General features: G+C 45.2%; 1 protein-coding gene across 2 annotated transcripts; it reads right to left on the bottom strand.

Moving 5' to 3' along the window:
- Positions 1–2,051: 2,051 nt before the first annotated feature.
- GPBAR1 (G protein-coupled bile acid receptor 1) lies at positions 2,052–10,358 on the bottom strand. Of its 2 annotated transcripts, none has more exons than XM_061612988.1 (3): positions 9,922–10,358; positions 4,318–4,420; positions 2,052–3,559 (listed from the first exon to the last, which is right to left on the bottom strand). In XM_061612988.1, exon 3 carries the CDS (start codon positions 3,459–3,461, stop codon positions 2,442–2,444), a length of 1,020 nt encoding a protein of 339 aa, XP_061468972.1. In that variant the 5' UTR covers positions 3,462–3,559; positions 4,318–4,420; positions 9,922–10,358; the 3' UTR covers positions 2,052–2,441. The 2 variants fall into 2 exon arrangements, with proteins under 2 accessions (XP_061468972.1, XP_061468971.1); XM_061612987.1 differs by having other exon boundaries at positions 2,052–3,522.
- Between the last annotated feature and the right edge of the window lie 11,305 nt (positions 10,359–21,663).

Genomic DNA, 21,663 nt, shown 5'->3' with positions numbered 1-21,663 from the left:
AATGCACTCGTATTTGGGGTGGCCCTTGAGAGGTTTGTTTGGAAGCTGCAACTGATGCAGAATGCAGTGGCTAGGTTGCTAACTGGAGTTTCCTACTGCACCCCTCTTGAAGTAACTGCACTGGCTGCCATTGCCAATTTGCTACTGAGCCAAGCTTAAGGTTCTTCTGTTGACCTATGAAGCCCTAAACAACTTGTAAGCCAGATACCTGAAACAGCACCTTCCATATGAACCTGCCTTACTGTCTGGTCCATGATTTGCATTAATCCATCTTGCAGCAACCTGGGAGAGTGCCTTTTTCATGGTGCTGCCTACTTTGTGGAACTGCCTTCTTTCTGAGATATGGCAGGCACCTACAGTAGTGTGCTTTTGCCATCTGTTTAAAACCTATTTATTCATCCAGCCATTTTCTGGCTACTTATGTTCAGCTGTAGCTATTTCTTGGCCTACTGTGCTTGTATACTGTATCATGTTTCACTGTAATTTTATTGAAATGTTTTATACCTTTCATGCCTTGGGATGTTATTTTGAATAAAAGGCAGTATAAAATATTTTAAAATAAAGAATATAAATAAACAATTCAGTCTAATCAACCATGTTTAATATAGTTATACAAAAATGTATCATTAAATCAAAGTAAACCATAGCAAGTCAGTAGAAAAATCCCAAAGGTGTAACCAAAATTAGAAACTTTTGTTTTCAAATCAGATGGTCTCATGTTTGTAAACCATAGGTTCATCTTTACAACAAAATAACATTCACTAATAGGCAAAAAACCTTGCGGTTTAAGAACGTACCTATAGCCCACAGATATTTCTATCAAACTTTAAAAAGCAGGGAAATTGGGCAGCTATAGTGAATGCACCAGGGGAGCAGGGGAACTCGTCTCTGAGATATTGTACTGCCCTACAAATTGGTCAAAATGCAAACACCATTTCAGTTGGTCTTTCACAGTCCAATCCACTTCCTGTGTAGCTTGGAAGAATTTGGTAACGTGCCTCTGAGCACATGGTGAGTGGTGGCAACACCTGCAATCAGCCCAAAAAATAGAAAGAAGACATGTGCTGTGCTGATGAAGCTGACTGGGTGACCTTGGGCCAGCCACTGCCTCTCAGCCTCAGAGGAAGGCAATGGTAAAACCACCTCTGAATACTGTTTACCATGAAAACTCACCATATGCTCAGAGGCATATGTTACCAAATTCTTCCAAGCTACACAGGAAGTGGATTGGACTGTGAAAGACCAACCCAAATGGTGTTTGCATTTTGACCAATTTGTAGGGCAGTACAATATCTCAGAGAGGAGTTCAGGTCTCCTGCTCCCCTGATGCATTCACTATAGCTGCCCAATTTCCCTGCTTTTTAAAGTTTGGTAGAAATATCTCTGGGCTATAGGTACATTCTTAAACCGCAAGGTTTTTTGTCTATTAGTGAATATATAGTTATGCTTTCACACAGAAGAACTACAGACTTCCTGAGTCACACTCATGCTATGAATGATGTGTTTGCTGACCAGTACAATAGGACACCCCTCCTTCTTTGGAAATCAAAGCTTGCAAAGCCATAACCTCTTGACTTCTCAAACCTTGTTTAATTTAGTGGGCCAAGCTTCCTAAAGAAGACCTGAAGATAGTTATCCAGGTATATTTTAGTTTGAAGGCTACTGCTATACTACCTCCATAAATGTGGGTGCCTGTGCCACAGGAATCTTTGCTACCATCATTCTCCAAGCAGCATAATAGTCCCACCCCTTTCTCCCAGACAGATGGGGTAGCTGTCTCACAAGAGGTACAATCCAGCCACAGTTAAAACTCTTAGAGCCAGTGTGGTATAGTGGTTAGAAATCCTCAGCCATAAAGCTCACTGTGCGACCTTGGCCCAATCACTATCTCTCAACCTAATCTACCTCACAGGGTTGTTGTGAAGATAAGATTGGGAGGAGAGGACCATCTTTGTATACCACTGTGAGCTCCTTGGAGGAATGGTGGGATGTAAATGTAATTATAAATAAATAAATTGATGCCAGCAGTAGAAAGCTTAGCATATGGTCAGAAAATGTGAAGGTTTCCACATAAAGAGCTAATTCTGCTTTGATGAGCACCAAAGTCATCCACAGAAACCCAGTCGTTGGGGATTCTGTTGCATCGGGCAACAATGAGTACAGATACTGTGAAAAAACCAGGAATACGCCTGGTGGATCAAGCCAATTAATCTGATAATTGGGTGTCGGATTCCATTAATGATCAACAAACATAGAAGTAATACTTATCCATGGGAAATTCACAGTCCAGTCAGGGAAATCAAACGGGGGCAGGAAAGTAGTCTTTTCTTTTGGCCAAAAGAAGTACAGGGCGACTTATAGATTATTACCATGACCTTTTTCAAAACTCTGCCTTACACTCCTGGTAGATAGTTTTATGCATGTCATGGTTTTTCTTGCTGCTAGAGACAATTTGCTGCCTCTGAACTAGGAAGGTGACCGCCTGGTGCCTCAACTGGGTTTGCCTCTGTGGGGCAAAGATGTCCCTGTGGCAGGTTAGCCTTTGGTTTGGCTCGCCTTTCCCTGCACCCTTGTCTTTGGCAGCAGCCTCCACAGACTTTGGTGGCCATATCCATCCAAAACTGTGTGTACTGACGGTTGCTGAAACTGAGGATGATGGGTACTGCAGCTGCACTGCCAGTGCCGATGCAGGTGACAATAATGAGAAGTAGTGGACCGACCTTATGGTTTATAGATAGCAGTGAGATGTTCAAGCAAGCAATGTATGGCACCCAGCAGACCAAGAAGATAAGGGACATGCTGGCAATGCTCTTAGCGCTTCTCAGTTCCAGTTGCTGCTCCAGCTCCGAAGGGGCCTGTCCTTGGTTCACTGAATGAAGGAGTTTTGTAATGTTCTTTAGCTGCCTTCGGGCTACACACAACACCTGGATGCACATAAAGGTCATGGCAAGGATGGCTGGAATGAGGAACCCATAGGTCTCCAGGTAGAGGTAAGGAATGGGGAAGACCAAACTGAAGGAACAGTTGGCATGGGGCTTCCACTGATTCCAAGCTAGTGGGAGGCAGGCAAAGATCAAAGGAGCTGTCCAGGCTAGGAGTATGTAAAGACTAGCCCAGCGATTCACCCAGGAGCAGTGGTAGCGCAATGGGTGGATGATGCACACATACTTTGCATAGTGCACCACCAGCAAGTTGGCTAGGAAAGCGAGGAAAAAGAAGTTGGGTGCCACATGGTTGAAGAAGCAACTGTGGTAGTCCAGGTCCTTCTCAAAGGACAGCTCAGGAACATATGGAAGGGCTACTCCAGCCAGAAGATCAGCAAAGAGTAGGCTCAAGAAGAACCAGTTGGTGGTGCCATGGAGTTTCCGGTTGAAGAGGATCCCAATGATGATGAAGATGTTGGCCAAAATGATGAAGGCTGAGAGGGGCTGTGAGAGCCAGAATATGAGGAGCTTCTGCATCTTGTTCTCAGTTGGTGCGTCTGGTGAGGATTCCCCCCTCCTTTGTGCTTTCTGACATGGTCTTCAATGGAAATGAGAAAACATCCAGTTTTATTGTTCTACAAAGGCAGGAGAAGGTAAGCTCAGTAATTATACTTCCTTTCCAAACAAGACAGAGTAAAGATTTCATGACATGGTTGTATTTATTAGTTATTACACAAGTAATCCTGACACCAAGGAGTCATTCCAAACAGAGTAATTACAATTTAGCAGAACAATTAGCCTCAACACATCTTGTTTAAACATGTCTCAGTTTATTCTGCATAATAACACAAAATCTATAAAAAACATACAGTTGTTGCTGTGCCAATAGGGTAAATACTCTGGTAGGATCTTAATTGGTGGAAACAAGCAATGGGTTTATGGCAAGGATGGGGAATCTGTGGCCCTCCAGACATTTTTGGACTCCAACTCCCATCAGGCCCAGCCAGCATGGCCGATGGTCAGGATGATTGGAGATGTAGTAAAACAACTTCTGGAGGGCCATAGGTTGCCCATTCCTGGTTTATGGCAAAATCCATCAAATGGGGGTGAGGGAGGAACTCACAAGGGGTAGCCAGTCTAATAGTGTACACTTTACTCATGGCTACTCACAACAGAATGGACAGCAAACGCAAATCCATATTCCAAAGTCATCAAAATACATGGTAACATCCACAGGTCTGTTAGACTACAATCCTATAAACCTTTAGGTCCCCAGATGTTGCTGGACTACAGTTGCCATCATTCCTCACCATTGGCTATGCTGGCTGGAGCTGGTGGTAGTTGTAGTCCAATAACATCCCAAAGGTTGGGAAAGGCTGGTATGAATACTTACCGGGCAGTAAGCACCATTGAACTCAGTGGGGTTTATTTTTTAGTAAACATGTATAGGATTGTGCAGTGCCTTTAGAAGCTTCTCAGTGGAATCCTGGGTCTTTCTGAAACAGCATTACAAAAGAAAATAAGTAAGGTGTGGAGACATTGAAGTTCTCTGTATCTTTTTAACTAGGGGAAGTATTGCCAAATGTGGCTACCTATAAGCTTGGTTCAACTGGAATGCTGCACATGCCCTGGAATTATGTGTTTATTTTGGCCTTGCTCTGAGCTGTCCTTAACAAGATTACCTTTTGTGACAGAGGTTACACCACTCAAGAAATCTTTTTTCTGTAACCAGGGACCACCAGTCCCCACTTTGTCCAGTCATCTGCTCAGGAAACTGCTCCAGGTTGCTCTTTTTCAGGTTTGTGGTTTCTATGAGAGCAAGCCTTCTTTTTCAGCCTAACTAGACCTCTTACCCTTGCCTTCTCTCTCCACCTCCCTGTTTCTCAACCATGTTTGTTGTTTTTCTCTCAGGATCAGTCAGGACATTTGTGGGAACCACAAACCAGAAGAAAAGCTTTTTCTATTTTCAGACTTCTTCGGAGGGCTCCTGGCACCCAGGGTGTTGAGAAGACATAGCTGCTGTGATCAATGAAGGTTACCCTATCTTCAGTCACACTGTCCTTGCTTCATCCCGAATCACTTTTTCCTGGATATTTCTAGAAAGCTCACATGCTCACTGTCAATATCCAAGTGGACTGGCCACCAAATAAATTAATGATTAGTCTTTACCAGAAACCCAGGACACAGCCATTATTATGTCCCTGCCTGTCAAGGTGAAACTCAGGAAGCCACTTCTCTTCATTCTCCCTTCCTTACGACAGGTAATTAATAGCAACTTGCTCTCCCTTCCCATCCCTTACCTTTCTTCCCCTCGTCTCTACCCCTGAACCCTTGTGTTAGTTCAAACCTGACGCCTGGCTCTCTAGTGCCTGCATACACTCCATATAAGGTATATCTTTGCCTCTCTATGTATCTCAAATGGGAATTGTTTAAATTTCTGGTAGAGGCAATGTGAGTTTGAGTGACCACTTGTAACAGCTAACCAGGTAGGTATTTTATCTTTCTCTGTTGGCACTTCAAGTTGCCAAACCTTTTTACTTGCTGCCTATCATTTTGTGTAAATCAGGGGTGGCTAAACTTTTTTGGCCCAAGATCCTTGGTCATCCCTCCAGGAGCTGCATACCAGCAGTGGGTATGGCAAAAAGTGGGTGTGATCATCAAACACACACTCTCTTTCCCTCTCACACGAACTAGATGTACGATCAGCTGAGGAGCGAGCGCTATTGCTCCTTCCTCTCTCCATACATCAAATGATCAATCAGATTATTGGGTATCACCACATCAGGGTGCACCCCAGTGCTGTGTGTATTCCCCCCCCCCTCTTTTTGACACTGCCGTCAAAACTGGTGTTGTCTTGGGGAGTGAGGAAAATGTGGTTGTGAGGTCCCGTTGAGGCCCACAAACTAAGGTTTAGTCACTCCAGGATGTAAATAAATAATAAATATATTCATTTAGATTGGCATTTGCTGGTTCTGGCTCATTCCCCCAAGTAAGAAAGTTGTGATTATGTCTGTTGCAATAACATCTGTGGTGTGTAATCATCTCCAGTAAAGATCCCCAGCATGATATTTCTGTGAAAATGCATGTTCAAGGGCCATATCTATAGGCTTGTAAGCAGATCTAGTAACAGATTTAAAACCAGATGCTTTCATAGTTGAAGACATATTGTTATCTTAAACCCTGATGGGCGTTACCCATTGGGCAAGGCAACCAAGGAAATGGAAGCTTGTCCAAAATTCAGACAGCTTCGGCTATGGGGCGGTATACAAGCGCAATAAATAAATAAACAGCCATCTCCCAACTCTGCAGGGTCTACTCCTTTGAAGCCTTTAAAGATAAGGGAACCGTCCGGTCTCACCCAAGGGTTCTGATCTACACACCCCTTCTTCCTGACTTCTAATCCCAGGAAGCTGGTAAGGAATAATAGCTAGGGATCCGTTACATCCCCCTGCCCAGGTTGTAAATTGTTTGTCTAACCCTGAGCTGAGGATCTCCCCCTGTGGGGAGTCTTAGGCCATCATGGGCTCCCAGAATCCTCTCTGGTGGCCCATTTCAGCTTGACCAAAGTTAGCTATTCTTGACAGGGAGAAATATGTGTGGCATCATCTAAGGTTGCAGCTACTCTACAGACAAGAGCCACTAAAAGAGCCAGGGATGTTATTTGGACAAGCTCATAAAGAAGAGGCAACAGGCTCTTTAGAGGGAGACTCTTACCATCTGGCTGTGTATAAGAGGAGTCAATTAAGCTATTAGGGTGACATAATTGCCAGCAGAAATCATCCCCTACTGAGGCCCTGCAGACTTTCTGGAAACAAAATGGAACAAGATGAGGAGGGGCTTGTTTGACAGAGGGGGATTCAAGCGTTTTAACAGCAACTAGCATGAGAAGCAAAATAAAAGCTTACCCATTCCGTGGTAGCCTGTACAAAAGGTTAATGTTATGCTGTTGAAGCTGCATTGCCCAAATGTCTATCAGCTTGAGAACACTTCCCCGCCTCTGAACTGAAATTGGAAGTCAATTCATTTTTACACATGTAAGATTTGCAAAAAAGATTTGTAACTCTTTTGCACATAAGATTTGCAAAAAGATTTGCACATAACACTAAGCCAAACCATGGCTTAGTGCTCCCAGAGAAGAGATTGTGGTTGCTTTGCTTCTGCCTAGTTGTTTTGCTGCTGTTGCTAAGCCATGGTTTGGTTTAATGTGTCATTTGCACCCTAGCTCACAGTTTAGATCTGCCCAGACCAAGGTTTGTCCACAGCTCAGCACAGTGCAGTAGCAAAACAACCAGGGAGGAGCAACGCGGCTGCAATCTCCTCTCCGGAAGCTTGAATGTTTCTTCACTCACACTAAACCGTGATTTGGCTTAGAGTTCTGTGCAAATAAGGACAGTGTGTGTGAATGAATCAGTGGCACCAGGAAGAAAAAATGAAGGGTGAGGAGTGACAGAAAGGGCAACATGCATATCATGTATGGGGAGCAAGAGGGGATCAGCTTTGTCCCATTTGTTAGATTTTTGAAATATAAATATTTCACATTAATGCTCCCATCTACATTTTCTCTGAAGGCCTATTTATTTTGATGGAGTTAACTTTAAAGCAAGCATGCTTAGGAATACTTAGGATAAATTGGTAGATGATAATAAATAAAAACACTCTTTGGCAGTCCAACACACACTTACTTGGGACTAAATTTTTTAATTGCTTTTTTAAAATGTGTTTTTTAAATTTGTATATATTTTTTAATGTTTTTAATTGTTGTAAACCACCCAGAGAGCTTCGGCTATGGGGTGGTATATAAATGCAATAAATAACAACAACAACAATAACAACAACAACAACAACAACTCCACTGGGCTTAATTCTAGCCCTATTAAGAATTAAGGCTGCAATCCAATGCACACTTACCCGGCAGTAAGTCCCATTGAACCCTATGGAGCTTACTTCTGTATTGGATTCACTGTAAGTCTCAATGACTTCCATGGGGCTTACTTGCAGGTACGTGTGCACAGGACTGTAGCCCAGAGTCCTTTCCTTTATTATCATCACCCAATGTATTATACATATTCCTAAGTATGCTTGGATGAAAGTTAATTGTCTCTCTCTTTCTGTGTATGTATTTATTTTATTTAACATAAGCTACTTAATCATCAAAACCTCTAAGTGGTTTACATAAAATATACATTAAAACCAATAAAATGAGATGTTAAAAGGAACTGTTTTCAAAATAAAATCAGAAGTTTTTAAAAAATACATTGGAGTGGGATAAGCAAGGTACTTGTCTGGGACACCCCAATTGCACTGTCTATTGAAAGAATAATAATTAGTAAGAGAGGTGCCATTTCCTATGGGAATCATTGCTCAGATTAGACAGAGGCAAACATAGCAGTGAAACATAGAGAAGCAATTAGCAGCATCTTCTGTCAGTGAGTGTTTTGGGAATCATAGGAACCTTTTATTTCTTGCAATACATCAGCAGTATTTCAGTTCAGCAATTGTGTTAATCAGATAGCCTGTGTGGTGTAGTGGTGTTGGACTACAATCTGAAAGACCAGGGTTCGAATCCCCACACAGCCATGAAGCTCACTGGGTGACCTTGGGCCAGTCACTGCCTCTCAGCCTCAGAGGAAGGCAATGGTAAGCCCCCTCTGAATACCGCTTACTATGAAAACCCTATTCATCGGGTTGCCATAAATCGAGATTGACTTGAACGCAGGCCATTTCCATTTTTCATTGTGCTGATCACTGGTGCATGGATTGGAAAGTACCACATGTGAAAATTTTTTGATATTTCATGGGGCATTATTCAGCAGGAATCATTTTATGAATGGAATCAACACGCTAATCTGCGAAGCAGTTATGCATTGTTATTATTGTTGTTATTTAGCGTAATGTCCTAGCCTTATTATATGTAGGTCAGAAACTGCAGTCAGGAAAAGAGTCAGGAGAGAGAAAAGGATGAGGGGAAAGGTGGATTTACAAATAAGTTTGATATTAGCTTATTAAAAATAGAAATGATAATGGAACTGAGATTACTTAAAGGATGCATGCCAAGTTGAGAGAAAAAAAGTGGTGACACTTTTATGTTTAAACAGACCAAATTGCAAGGTTGACTGCAATTTTCAAGCTGCAGCACCAGTTAATCTGCCAACAAATCTCTAACAGTGATGGCCCTAACAAAAAACTTGTAGTGCAGGGATGGGGAGCTTGCGGCCCTCCAGATGTTGTTGACTTCCATCAGCCCCAGCCAGCATGGCCACTTGTCAGGTATGATTGGGAGTTGTCCAAAACAGCTAGAGGCCCATCCTTGCTGTTGCAGGAAACCTTCATCAACTGAAACCCCCTGTAGCTAGTGCAGGGAGCCTATAGGGATCAAACACTCTAAATCACGGTCTCAAACCTCAAGAAGCAGCTAACAGTGAACAACTTGTGGACTGGATCCAGACCCTGTTAGGCTTTCCAGTTTCTGCAGTCTCATTTAAGAGCAGAGTTTTCCATATAAAGCAGTTTATTTCAAAAGAAAATGCACAGGGAATCTTGTAGGATATTTTAAGGGACTCTGATATTTTTTATGCAATTTCAGTTTCGGTGTGACTTACCCCCATCCCCAGCTAAGTGTCCATGTGTTATAGAACTGCTGTCCTAAGAACACTGCCCTGCTCTTTCCCAGCCCTCAGCACTTGTCAGTGCTCTGTATCCATGAAATCCTGGGGAGTCTGCATAAAGGGCCCTTGTGGAACATGATCTGGGAGCTATTCCCACCATCGAGAAACTTGTTAAGCCTTAGCATCCTTGATTGCTAATGGAGAAAGAATGCTATTTATGCTCCAAAGTGAATGAGATTGGTTTCTACCGGGTGGGAGTTCTATTCCACAAACTTGTATGGATGGGGCTCAGTTGAGTAATGCAACCCAGTGACTGACAAGTGGCCTGGGTTCTTCCTTCCCTCCCTTCCAATCGGAATGAAAGACCAACAATCAGACAGGCGTATACTAACCTTCTGCAGTTTTCCCAGCCTTCTCTTAGGCAGAGCTCCTGTGGTCACCAAGTCCCATTGCATCCAACCATGCGCTGGTGAGAATGTGCACTTGTCAGGTTCTTCTTGGATGCCCCCTCCGGGCAAGTGCTGCTGGTCCATCCTCAGTTGCTGTGGGATAGTAACATGTCTTTGACCATAACCAGAAAGGGAACTGAGCAGGCAGGCAGCAAAACAATAATGGCCCTTTTGAGGAGAAGAAAAGACTGTTGAAGCTGCTAGCAACCCACAGCATTTTCCTCCTCAGGATTGTATAGTCACGCCTCTTTGCAAGCTGCTGCCAAGTCCAGCTCTGTTAAGGCTCTGTTTGCTTAGAGCCTCAGTTGCCTCCTAGTGGCCCTGGGCTGACAGAAGGTGCAGTGCTGCACTAGAGACTAAGGTGCCTCTGTTAGCTGGGGATGATGTGCCTTCTTGCCTACAAAAGCTCACCCTATAGGCAAATTAGTGATACTGCCACAGGAAGCTCCATGCTAAAGCCCTGCAGAAATTCTACTAAGCTGCTCCAGGTTTCACACACCACTAAACAACTAAAGAGGACTTAATCTGAGTCAGGGGCTCAACCCAGAAACATTTTTTTAAATGTAACAACTCAGCTCCAGCGCATGTGGATTGAATTATTAAATGCAGGAGAGCCTTGCAACACTCTGCTCACATTCTGCTGAAATATACAGAACAGAATCAATCACTCCAGCCAGCAAGCTGGCTGGGTTCTTCTTGGTGCCAAACCCCAGAACCTACTTCTTCCACATCACACATTTGCTCCTGCTCATATTCTGCTTTTATTGGCATTTTATAACGCCTATTTTTGCACCATTTCCAGACTAACAAATTGTATTATGGCATAAGCTTTTGTGGGTTAGAGTCTATTTCATCAAATGCATGAAGTGTGTAATCCTCAGCTGCATATGTACATGGTTGTAAGGGGTGAGGTGGGGAGATGTAAGCGGTGGGATGAAGAAAAGATTGCATGCAAGAAGTATAGATTGTGACCATTTAGTTAGAGCTAGAAAGAATACCTGCAAAATAAGCTTGGTGACCCTTCACAATAGCAGTGATAGGTGATTTTGTTGTTTATGTGCCTTCAAGTCAATCACGACTTATGGTGACCCTATGAATTAGTGACCTCCAATAGCATCTGTTGTGAACCGCCCTGTTCAGATATTGTAAGTTCAGCTCTGTGGCTTCCTTTATGGAATCAATCCATCTCTGGTTTGGTCTTCCTCTTTTTCTACTCCCTTCTGTTTTTCCCAGCATTATTGTCTTTTCTAGTGAATCATGTCTTCTCATTATGTGTCCAAAGTATGATAACCTCAGTTTCATCATTTTAGCTTCTAGTGATAGTTCTGGTTTAATTTGTTCTAACACCCAATTATTTGTCTTTTTTGCAGTCTGTGGTATGCACAAAGCTCTCCTCCAACACCACATTTCAAATGGGTTGATTTTTCTCTTATCCTCTTTTTTCACTATCCACCTTTCACATCCATACATAGAGATCAGGAATACCATGGTCTGAATGATCCTGACTTCAGTGTTCAGTGATGCATCTTTGCATTTGAGGACCTTTTCTAGTTCTCTCATAGCTGCCCTCCCCAGTCCTAGCCTTCTGATTTCTTGAAGATTGTCTCCATTTTGGTTAATGACTGTGCCAAGGTATTGATAATCCTTGACGTGTTTTCATTGTCAACTTTAAAGTTACATAAATCTTCTGTTGTCATTACTTTAGTCTTCTTGACATTCAGCTGTAGTCCTGCTTTTGTGCTTTCCTCTTTAACTTTCATCAGCATTCATTTCAAATCATTACTGGTTTCTGCTAGTAGTATGGTATTGTCTGTATATCTTAAATTATTGATATTTCTCCCTCCAATTTTCACACCTCCTTCATCTTGGTCCAATCCTGCTTTCCGTATGATATGTTCTGCATATCGATTAAATAAATAGGGTGATAAAATACACCCCTGTCTCGTACCCTTTCCGATTGGGAACCAATCGATTTCTCCATATTCTGTCCTTACAGTAGCCTCTTGTCCAGATAAAACAGCCAATTTGGCAATGTTGAGTTAATTCATATTTGTAGTGGGAAAGGAGGCCATTGTCTCTATTTAGGCCCAAATGAATAGAGTTCAACTTCTTGATAGTGTAATTCAGCAGTGTCTCATGGAAGCCTCCTTCTGAAATTCCTTTGTTCAAGTAATTCTCTAAGAGATTACCCTAAGTGATTCCTTCTACATATCTCTAAACAGTTTTACTCCTCTCAGGGGCCACTGTGTTGGCTGACAACACAGAATGAACACTCTGCTCCAGTTTCCAGTTGCCCATGGACTAGGGAGGCACACCCTGGCGTCTACTACTCTCCAGGGCGATGAGTGCCAATCACAGGACCATCATAGCATGGGGCGGGGGGAGAGATCAACCTGGACAGAAGGACCCTCTGCTCCAGTGCTTGGTTTGCTTTCCTCTTCCTTCCGTATTCCTTTGTCCTTTTGTGTGGTGTCAATTAGACTGTAAGCTTGCAGCAGAGCTTGGAAGTAACTAGTTACAAGTAACGAATTACTTGTAATTTATTACATTTTTGAGTAATGAGTGGGTAATTCCTTTACATTTTGATTGTAACTGAACTAGGAGTAATTTTACTACTTTTGTGAAGTAATTGTAACGTTTCCAGAATTACTTTTGGGCATTACTTGGGGGGGGGAGCAGGGGAAGTCTTCTGCTCCTCTGATTTGTGGATGAAAATCATGTGCCTCAAACTGGGCTTCTGTGCAGTGTCGCTCTTTCCTCATGCTCTGTGGATGGGTAGGAGGCGATGAGGGAGGAGGCGCAGAGTGAGATGGGGTGGAGTGGAAAAAACAATGATTTTAAAAAATGGATAGTGGTGGTGAAGAATGGAGTGGAGGGAAAAAGGAGCCAGAGGGCAAGAACATGGATAAAGGAGGAGAAGGAGGCAGCAGCAGAATGGAGATAAAGAACTGTGGAGGTGAAAAATGATGTGTGTGTGTGTGCATGTGTGAGTGAGTGAGTGAGTGAGTGAGAGAGAGAGAGAGAGAGAGAGAGAGAGAGAGAATACTGTGTTTGCACTTGGCACACAAACTGGCCTTCACCACCCTCTCTGGCTACTGTGCTGCATTTGCAGTATTTTAACTTTTTTGCATCTCAGGGGAAAATGTGTGCTTGGGTAAGTGTCCCTTAGTTGGTGGCAGGGCAGGGTCTGGGAGGTGGTTAAGTGAGAGAGATTATGCTGGCTGGCTAAGGGGTGTGTGTGTTGCACTTGGTTTGACGTGCAAAGATCTGAGTAGTGGCCTCAGCCTCCCTTCCCCCCACCTTTACCAGTGGGGAGACCACCATTGCTATCTGATGAATAAAAATAATTTTTCTACTACCTCTGTATGTGTTTGTTTATTTTTCATGTTGTTTTAGGCTACTTAGATGTGCAGCAGCCAAGGCCAGCACCTTGTAGGTGTTTTTTTCTAAGTAACTGAAATGTAATTGTAGTGATTACTTTGGAGGAAAAGTAATCAGTTACTTTCAGAGCAATTGTAATTACTACTTTTGGGGGCCATGTAACTGTAATGGTAATTTATAACTTTTTAAAAGTAATCTTCCAAGCTCTGGCTTGCAGTAATATGTAGGCACTTTAAAAGCAGAGGAGAAGTTGTCTCTTTTCAATGCAGTGAAAACTTTTTTTATTGTTCAGGCCTTTTAGAACAGTTGATATTATTCTGCTTTTAACTGTTTATGTTCTTGCTATATCTGAAACTTTTCTTACAGTTTTTGTTGACTGATTGTACTAGCCTCCATTTGTCCAGATTTGCTGGTAAGTTCATAGAGTCTGGACAAAAATGGGAACAGAAGGCCAAGTGGAGATCAAAAAGTTGCTTCTGATTTAGGACCTTGAAGGAAAGGTGCATTCTCTCTCCACCATATCCTGACTTCTCCATGATGAAGCAGCTTCAGTTGAGTTGCCTCATTATTACTAATATTTTTATCCCACTCCTGTGCAGTTTTACATGTGGTCACTGCCCCCCCCGACATGTTGGTTGTACTACTGTTATGCTTTGAGCCACAAATTAGTGGTTTTCTATAATCTGTGTATCTATGCATGGGAAGAGGGAAACTATATAGCCCAAGCAGTGGCCAAGGATCACTGTACAATTCAAGCTCTTGTAGGTGATCTGTCCCACCCCACTCTCTTTCTACCAGGAGAGACAATTTGGCACATTTGCTATGGCAGCCTTTCCCAACCGGTGTGCCTCCAGATGTTGTTGGACCACAACTCCCATCAGCCTCAGCCATGCTGGCTGAGGCTGATGGGAGTTGTGGTCCAACAACATCTGGAGGCACACCGGTTGGGAAAGGCTGTACTATGGTATGAGGGGGAAAAACAACAGGATGGCAACTGCAAGGTGTTTTCCATTGAGGAGGGAGTTGCTTGAGACAGGTGAAAATGTTGTCTATAAAAGACTAGTCTGGATTCAAGATTCCTGTGCTCTTTTCCCAGCTCTCTGTGTGTGGCTTTTTGTGCATACAGCAGTTTTTGTGCATATAGCAGGATTCTGGATCCTTTTAGAGCAAGGGTGGGGAGCCTGCTCCAGATGTTGCTGGTGTTATGCATGTGGAGAGTAACTGAGCGGTCTGAGCTGCATGTGCCAGTGTGCATATTTACCTAAGAAGCAGGCGTTTACCCTGCATTTAAATTGCTGAGACTTAAGGCTTAGTAAAATAAGAAAAGCTGCTTTATTTATAGACATACATAGTAGATAGGAAAGGCATACCTAGTTCTAACTAAGGACTCATCCAGATGACTGTATAATGTGTGACATGATCGCTTTGTGTATTCATTATTTTTCAGTCGTCCATATGACATCCCGCGCTTTTGCGCATTTTCGCACGGTTAAATCCGCTGTTGCATTACCGCAAAAAATGTGATTTGCTTTTTTAAATCGGGAATCATCTGCTGTACTGTAAGGCTCTCGGATGCAATACCATGGACTTTAGAGCTGTGGGCGGTCCCCGTGCCCCTTCCCTCGTTCGCAGCCAATCATGTATTTCCACTTTTGCGCATGTGCGTGAATGTCCAGGGAAAGCCTGGGAAAACTGAACCAATCAGAGCAATGGTATGGTGTTGGGGGGGCTCTGCAATTACACTGCGCAGCTACAGCCGTTTATTTTTAGCCAGCCTGCGAACTGGGTGGCCGCTCCGGGTGAGATCTGCAATTGTGGCTGTTTGTAAAGCCTGCCTTTTCCTGGCTGGTCTCGCTCAAGTGCGGTTGGTTGGTGCAGGGAGCTCGCTTTGCTGGCGCTTTGCAAACAGCCACGGGACGGAAAGGGAGAAGGAGGGGGGGTGAAGGCAACGGAGCATCCATTTTTGCCCCAAAGTGGTGGGAAGCTGCTGGGAAGCCTCTCTCAGTGGCTCTTCCCTGACGCTGACGCCGCCGCCTACACGGGGAGCGAGAGGCAGGCAGAGCGAGAGAGAGAATGGGGAGGAGCTGGGAGCCACCACTGAGCGCTGCACTCTAGAAAAGCTTGGGGGTCAGGAACCTTGCAGTGGAGCCAGAGGTCCCTGTGACGCCCTTCCCTGGCTCTCCCTGACAGGTTCCTACCTGCTCGTGGTTACTGCCTGTCTCTAGGCACCACCAGGGACTCCACCAGTCCGGACTGTCCTTTATTTTATTTTTTCTCTCCCCGCTCTAGCACAGATCTCAACAGATCCCCCTGCTAGGCAACCACCAGTCACGTCCTAATACTAGTATTCCCAGAGACTCTGAATACTGGTATTGTTATTCTCCTCACCGCTGCCACCATTTGTTACAGTTCCCCTTCAGCCTTGGTCATTACCTTACCCTCCCTTCTGGTCTGTGAAACCCCAGCCAAGGATCAGGCCTTTGGTAAACCAAATTAAGTATTTATTAAAGATAACAAAGCTAACAAGATTAACAAGATTTCTTCTTAAGGCACATAAGCATATGGTTTTACTCAATACTAATCCGAACTCCACCCCCCTCCTTCTTCACTCTCTCCTGGCAAACAACTCTCTCAAACCCCACCAAGCAACCCACTCTTTCTCTTCTCCCCCCAGATTCCACTCTCACTCTTCCTTTTATACGTTCAGCCATTTTAAACACCCAGCCTATCATCTAGCATTCTACTGCCCATTCACTCCCCCTCCTCTTTCACTCCACTTACCATGTATCTTCTAAACAACCAACACTTACCATATATACATTAATATAGGAACATCACATTTCCCCCCCCTTAAAACAACGGCTTAAAAAAAACTCCCGACACCATCCCCCTTCTCAAGCTGTGCCCCCCTCCCCCTGTCTGGCTTGGGGCGGTGAGGAAAACGTTGATGGAAAAGTTTTACTAACTCTGGAGCATGCACATCATCTGCATTTTCCCATGATCTGTCAGCCACTCCATAGCCCTTCCAGTGAATCAAATACTGCAGCTTGTGGCGTCTGATCCTGGAATCCAAGATTTCCTCAACTTCAAACTCAAGCTGCTCATTTATCAGGAGTGGGGACCCAGGAGGCTCCTCCGGCCGCAGCTCACTGGGAGGGGCAGCTTTCGTCAAGAGGGATCGATGAAACACAGGATGTATTTTAAACGTGTCAGGTAGCTTCAGCTGGTACGCCACGGGATTAATTTGAGTTTCTATTTCAAAAGGACCCACCCTTTTGTCTTGTAATTTTCTACATTTGCCCGGCATCTGGAGGAAACGGGTGGACAGCCATACCTGGTCTCCTGGTTGAAGGGGGGGGCCCTCCTTCCTGTGCAGGTCAGCAACTCGCTTGTACTCTGTTTTGGCTTCGTTTAACTGCTGTTTCAGTGTTTGTTGCGCCGCTTGCAATTCTTTTAGGAAGTCCTCAGCTGCCGGTACCAGCATTCCTTCTGAGCTGCTTGGAAAGACTTTAGGATGGAATCCATAATTCGCGAAGAATGGGGTTTGTTGAGTGCTGGAGTGTAGAGAATTGTTGTAGGCGAACTCTGCAAAATGCAAATATGATACCCAGTCAGTCTGTTGATAGGACACATAACTTCGTAAATATCTTTCCAAAACGGCGTTCAAGCGTTCTGTCTGCCCATCTGTCTGGGGGTGATGGGCGGAGGAGAGTTTTAATTCCGTCTGCAACTGTTTCCACATTGCTCTCCAAAATTTGGCTGTGAACTGAGTTCCTCGGTCTGAGACTACACTGTTTGGCAACCCATGCAGTCGGTAGACTTCTTTGATGAATAACTTGGCCGTTCTCTTAGCCTCTAAGGCCCCTGCACAAGGGAGGAAATGCACCATTTTGGTGAGTAGATCTACCACGACTAAAACGGCTGTCATTCCTTGGGATTTGGGTAGATCAGTTATAAAATCCATGGAGAGATCCTTCCAGGGTTCATGTGGGACAGGTAGTGGTTGTAACAGTCCTGCTGGTTTTCCTGTTTGTGTTTTTGTCCGCAGACAGACAGAGCAGGACTTTACATAGCTTTCAATATCCCTACGCATTTTAGGCCACCAGAAGTCCTTGGCCACGTTCTGAATGGTCTTGTAAATCCCAAAGTGTCCCGCTGTGATGGAATCATGGCACTGGCGTAGGATTCTGAGCCTTAATTCTCCTTCTGGCACATATCTGGCTGTTTTGAACCATAATAGTCCATTCCTCCAGTGAAAGGTTACTTCTGAGTCTTGACTTTGTCCCGTCTCCTGCCCATATTTTAGTACGTCTGCATCTTCTTGTTGTGCCTTTTTGAGTTCCTCTTCCCACGAAGACTGGCATGATCCCAACATTAATTTCTCTGGCGGGATCACGTACTGAGGCTGGTCCTCGGATTCACTTTCTTTGTACTGTGGCTGTCTGGATAAGGCATCAGCTCTCTGGTTTTTGGCTTGGGCTTGGTAAGTGATCTTGAAGTTAAACCTGGTGAAGAACTGGGACCATCTTATTTGTCTCTGGTTCAGCTTTCTGGCAGTTTGGAGGCTTTCCAGGTTCTTGTGGTTGGAGCGCACTTCGATCTGATGAGGGGCCCCCTCTAGGTATTGTCTCCAGTTTTCAAAAGAGTCCTTGATGGCCAGCAGCTCCTTCTCCCAAACTGTGTAATTCTTCTCTGCAGGCTTTAACTTCCGAGAGAAGTACGCACAGGGGTGCAGCTCCTTTCCTTCTTGGTCTAATTGCAGAAGGACCCCCCCCGATAGCAAAATCTGAAGCATCCACGATGAAAGGGCGGGTCGGGTCAGCAAAGTGCAGAATGGGCTCGGAAGCGAACCTTCTCTTCAGCTCCTCAAAGGCCTGGGTGGCATTCTCTGTCCATTGAAACTTCTTCTTTCCCCTTAAACAGTCAGTCAGAGGAGCTGTCAGTTTGGAAAACCCTGGAATGAACTTTCTGTAATAATTGGCAAACCCCAAAAACCGTTGTACATCCTTTTTGGTGACAGGTTGGCCCCAGTCCAATATACAGCTTACTTTCCCTGGGTCCATCTCCACGCCTTCTGCTGAGATTCGATATCCAAGGAAGTCTAGAGACTTGAGGTCAAATCCACATTTCTCTAATTTAGCATACAGGTGATTTTCTCTCAGTCTCTGCAACACCGTCTTCACATGCTGGTCGTGGTCTTCCTGGTTCTTTGAGAACACCAGGATATCATCTAAGTAACAGATTACATATGTGTCCAACAAGTCTCTAAACACGTCGTTCATGAATTTTTGAAAAATTCCTGGACTTCCACAAAGTCCGAACGGCATGACCAGGTATTCATACTGTCCGTAAGCGGTCAAGAACCCTGTTTTCCATTCATCTCCCTGCTTCATCCTGATCAGATTGTACGCTCCTCTCAAATCCAACTTCGTGAAGATTTTTGCAGAGCGCAGTCGGTCCAACAACTCTGAGATCAGGGGCAGCGGGTAGCTGTTGGGGATGGTGATCTGGTTCAATGCGCGATAGTCGTTACAGGGTCTGAGTTTCCCCCCTTCTTTTTCACAAACAATAGTGGTGCTCCAGCAGGGGATTGTGAGGGGCGTATGAATCCTCGTCTCAGGTTTTTATCCAGGAATTCCTTCAGGGCCTCCCTCTCAATCTCTGTGAGAGAGTAGATTCTCCCTGATGGAATGCTGGCTCCTGGCACTAGATCAATCGCACAGTCGTAAGGGCGGTGGGGGGGTAAAGTCTCTGCCTCCTTTTCATCAAACACATCTTTGAATTCTTCATACTTTGGCGGCAGGGTCACTTGCTCGATCTCTTGCACTGCCCCCGCTAAGGAGTTCTTGATTCCTTCAGGTTGACAGTTCTCCTGGCAATACTGTGAGGTGAACCACACCACCACCTCCTTCCAACTTATTGTGGGTTCATGCTTTGCTAGCCAGGGCATTCCCAGAATCACCTCAAAGTTCGAGAGATCTGACATGTATAGCGAAATGAACTCTTCGTGCCCGGGGATTTGAAGTTTCACTTCCTCCGTGGCTTGTGTCACCCCTCCTGACTTCAGGGGTCTCCCATCGATAGTCTCCACAGCTAGGGGAGCGTTCAGTTTCCACCGGGAAATTCCATGACGCTTGACTAACTTTGCATCAATAAAATTTGTGGAGGCTCCACTGTCAATTAAGGCAGTGGAATTAAACACCACTCCTCTGGAAGTTGTAATCCGAAAAGGCAAGACCAACACCCCCTTTGAGGGAGGTTGGATCATTGGGGGGCCTTTATACAACGCTGCCCCCAGTCCACCGGCCTGCACGTGGACTGGGTGTTCTAGTTTCCCGACGGCTCAGCTTTCCCCCCTTTTAGTCCACAGTCTCTGGCCACGTGGCCCGGCTTTGAACAATAAAAGCATAAACGTTCTCGGCGTCGTCTTTCCTTTTCTTCTTCCGACAGTCTTGGCCTAGCCCCTCCCTGTCCCTCAGCTGCATTACCTGCCATTCCTGCAGAGGGAAGGGTCTTGCTGCGAGATGCCGAGGCTGAGTATCTCGGGACCTCCTGCTTCCTTTCCAGGCGCCTTCCTTCCATCCGGTGATCTATCTGTAGGCATAGCCGGATGAGCCCTGGTAGGTCAGCGGGGGGGGGGAGGTCCTGGCCAACTCATCCAGGATTTCAGCATTTAATCCACTCCAGTACATAAACATCAGGGCGGCGTCATTGTAACCAGTTTCCTGGGACAGAATTTTAAAAGCGTTAGTGTACTCGGAAACAGTCCCTTTAGCTTGCTTCAGAGCGCCTAGTTGCCACGCTACTGTTTCAGCTCTTTGCGGGTCTTGGAACATCTCGGTCATCTCCTGTATAAATCCTCTGTACCTTCTTAAGACAGTATCTTTTCTCACGAGATACGGAGTCACCCATTTTGCAGCTTCTCCCTCCAGGAGGCTAATCACGAAGGCCACTTTAGCCCCATCATCTGGAAACTCCATGTGCCTGACATCCAGATATAACTCACATTGAGCCACGAAAGTTGCCAACTGATCACTTTGTCCTGCGTATTTTGGGGGCAATCCAATGGGAACCTTTACTGCGGCAGCTGGAGGGGCTGTTTGCATCTGGTCTATCGTGACCTTCAAGGTTTGATTATCCATCTTCAGCGCCTTGACTGCTGCTAGCAGGGCTTGGACATCCGTCTGCAATTCAACTACCTTAGTCCTCAAGAGTTTCACTTCTTCCGTCTCAGAAGTGGGGTTCGTCCCCCCCGCTGCTCCCTTTGACATCTTGTTCCAGTCAAGTGAAGAGAGCGTTGAGGGTGATTTAGGTGGCTCTGTCAAGCTGTCAGGCCCAGGATGCGACTCAGGAACCAGACCAGCGGTTGTAGTTAATTCGTGTTTTATTAGAGTAATGTCCAACAAAGACTGCGCTTTCTCATGAAGCAATACAGGGATACAGGTCCTGCGACATTGGGAGAAAGTTGACAGAGCAAGGGGCTGCTTCCCGCCTGTTCTTTAAGAAGGGGCTAAACGGGCGCGCTCCTCCTTAACTCCCCCTCAGGTACTGCCCGCCTTCCCCCCTTCTCTCCTGTCTTTTCAACCGTCTGCGTGTGCGTGGTGAGGGGGGAGGCATCACCTCCTCCTCTTCTGAAGTGTCCGATTCCCCTATGGGTGATAAAGGAGGAGCTGAGGGTAAACCATCTCTCCGCCTTTCTGCTGTGATCAGCCCTCCCTCTTGCTCTGAGCCGCGGAGAAGGGAGGGCCTGGGAATGTCTGGGGGGGATTCTAAAACTTCAAGGCTCTCAGGCTCCCTGTTGCTAGGCGACCCTATCTCTGGCATGTCCTCTGTTTCGGCTTCGCTCCACAGAGGGTAAGTTCCTCCCTCCTCCCTCTGCCAGCCATTTGAATCCTCTTCTGGCAACCCCCCAGGAGCCCAGCTCATCCTCCCGACAACGGCAGAGTATTATTCCTGTTCCAGGATTTATATGTCGCGTTAACAAATAAAAGTCTCTATGGGGAAAATGTCTTTCTTTGTTCCTCCGTCTGGTCACGTCACTGCAGTCCCAGCCACTTGCCTGGAAAGTCCATCGGCCAGTACATTGTCCTTGCCTTTTATGAACTGGAAGTCCACTTGATAGTCCTGTAGGGCCCAGGACCACCTCTGCAGCATAGTGTTATGGTTTTTCATAGTCTGCAACCATAACAAGGCCCGATGATCCGTAGTCACTGTGAATCTTTGTCCCCACACGTATGGGCGCAACTTGTTCAGTCCCCACACGACCGCTAGGCACTCCTTCTGGACCGACTAATAGTTTTTCTC

The sequence above is a fragment of the Rhineura floridana genome, chromosome 2 (genome assembly GCF_030035675.1).
Source record: "Rhineura floridana isolate rRhiFlo1 chromosome 2, rRhiFlo1.hap2, whole genome shotgun sequence".
NCBI lineage: Eukaryota > Metazoa > Chordata > Lepidosauria > Squamata > Rhineuridae > Rhineura > Rhineura floridana.
Note: the sequence above shows the minus strand (reverse complement) of the source record. Positions and strands in the feature narration are given on the sequence as shown.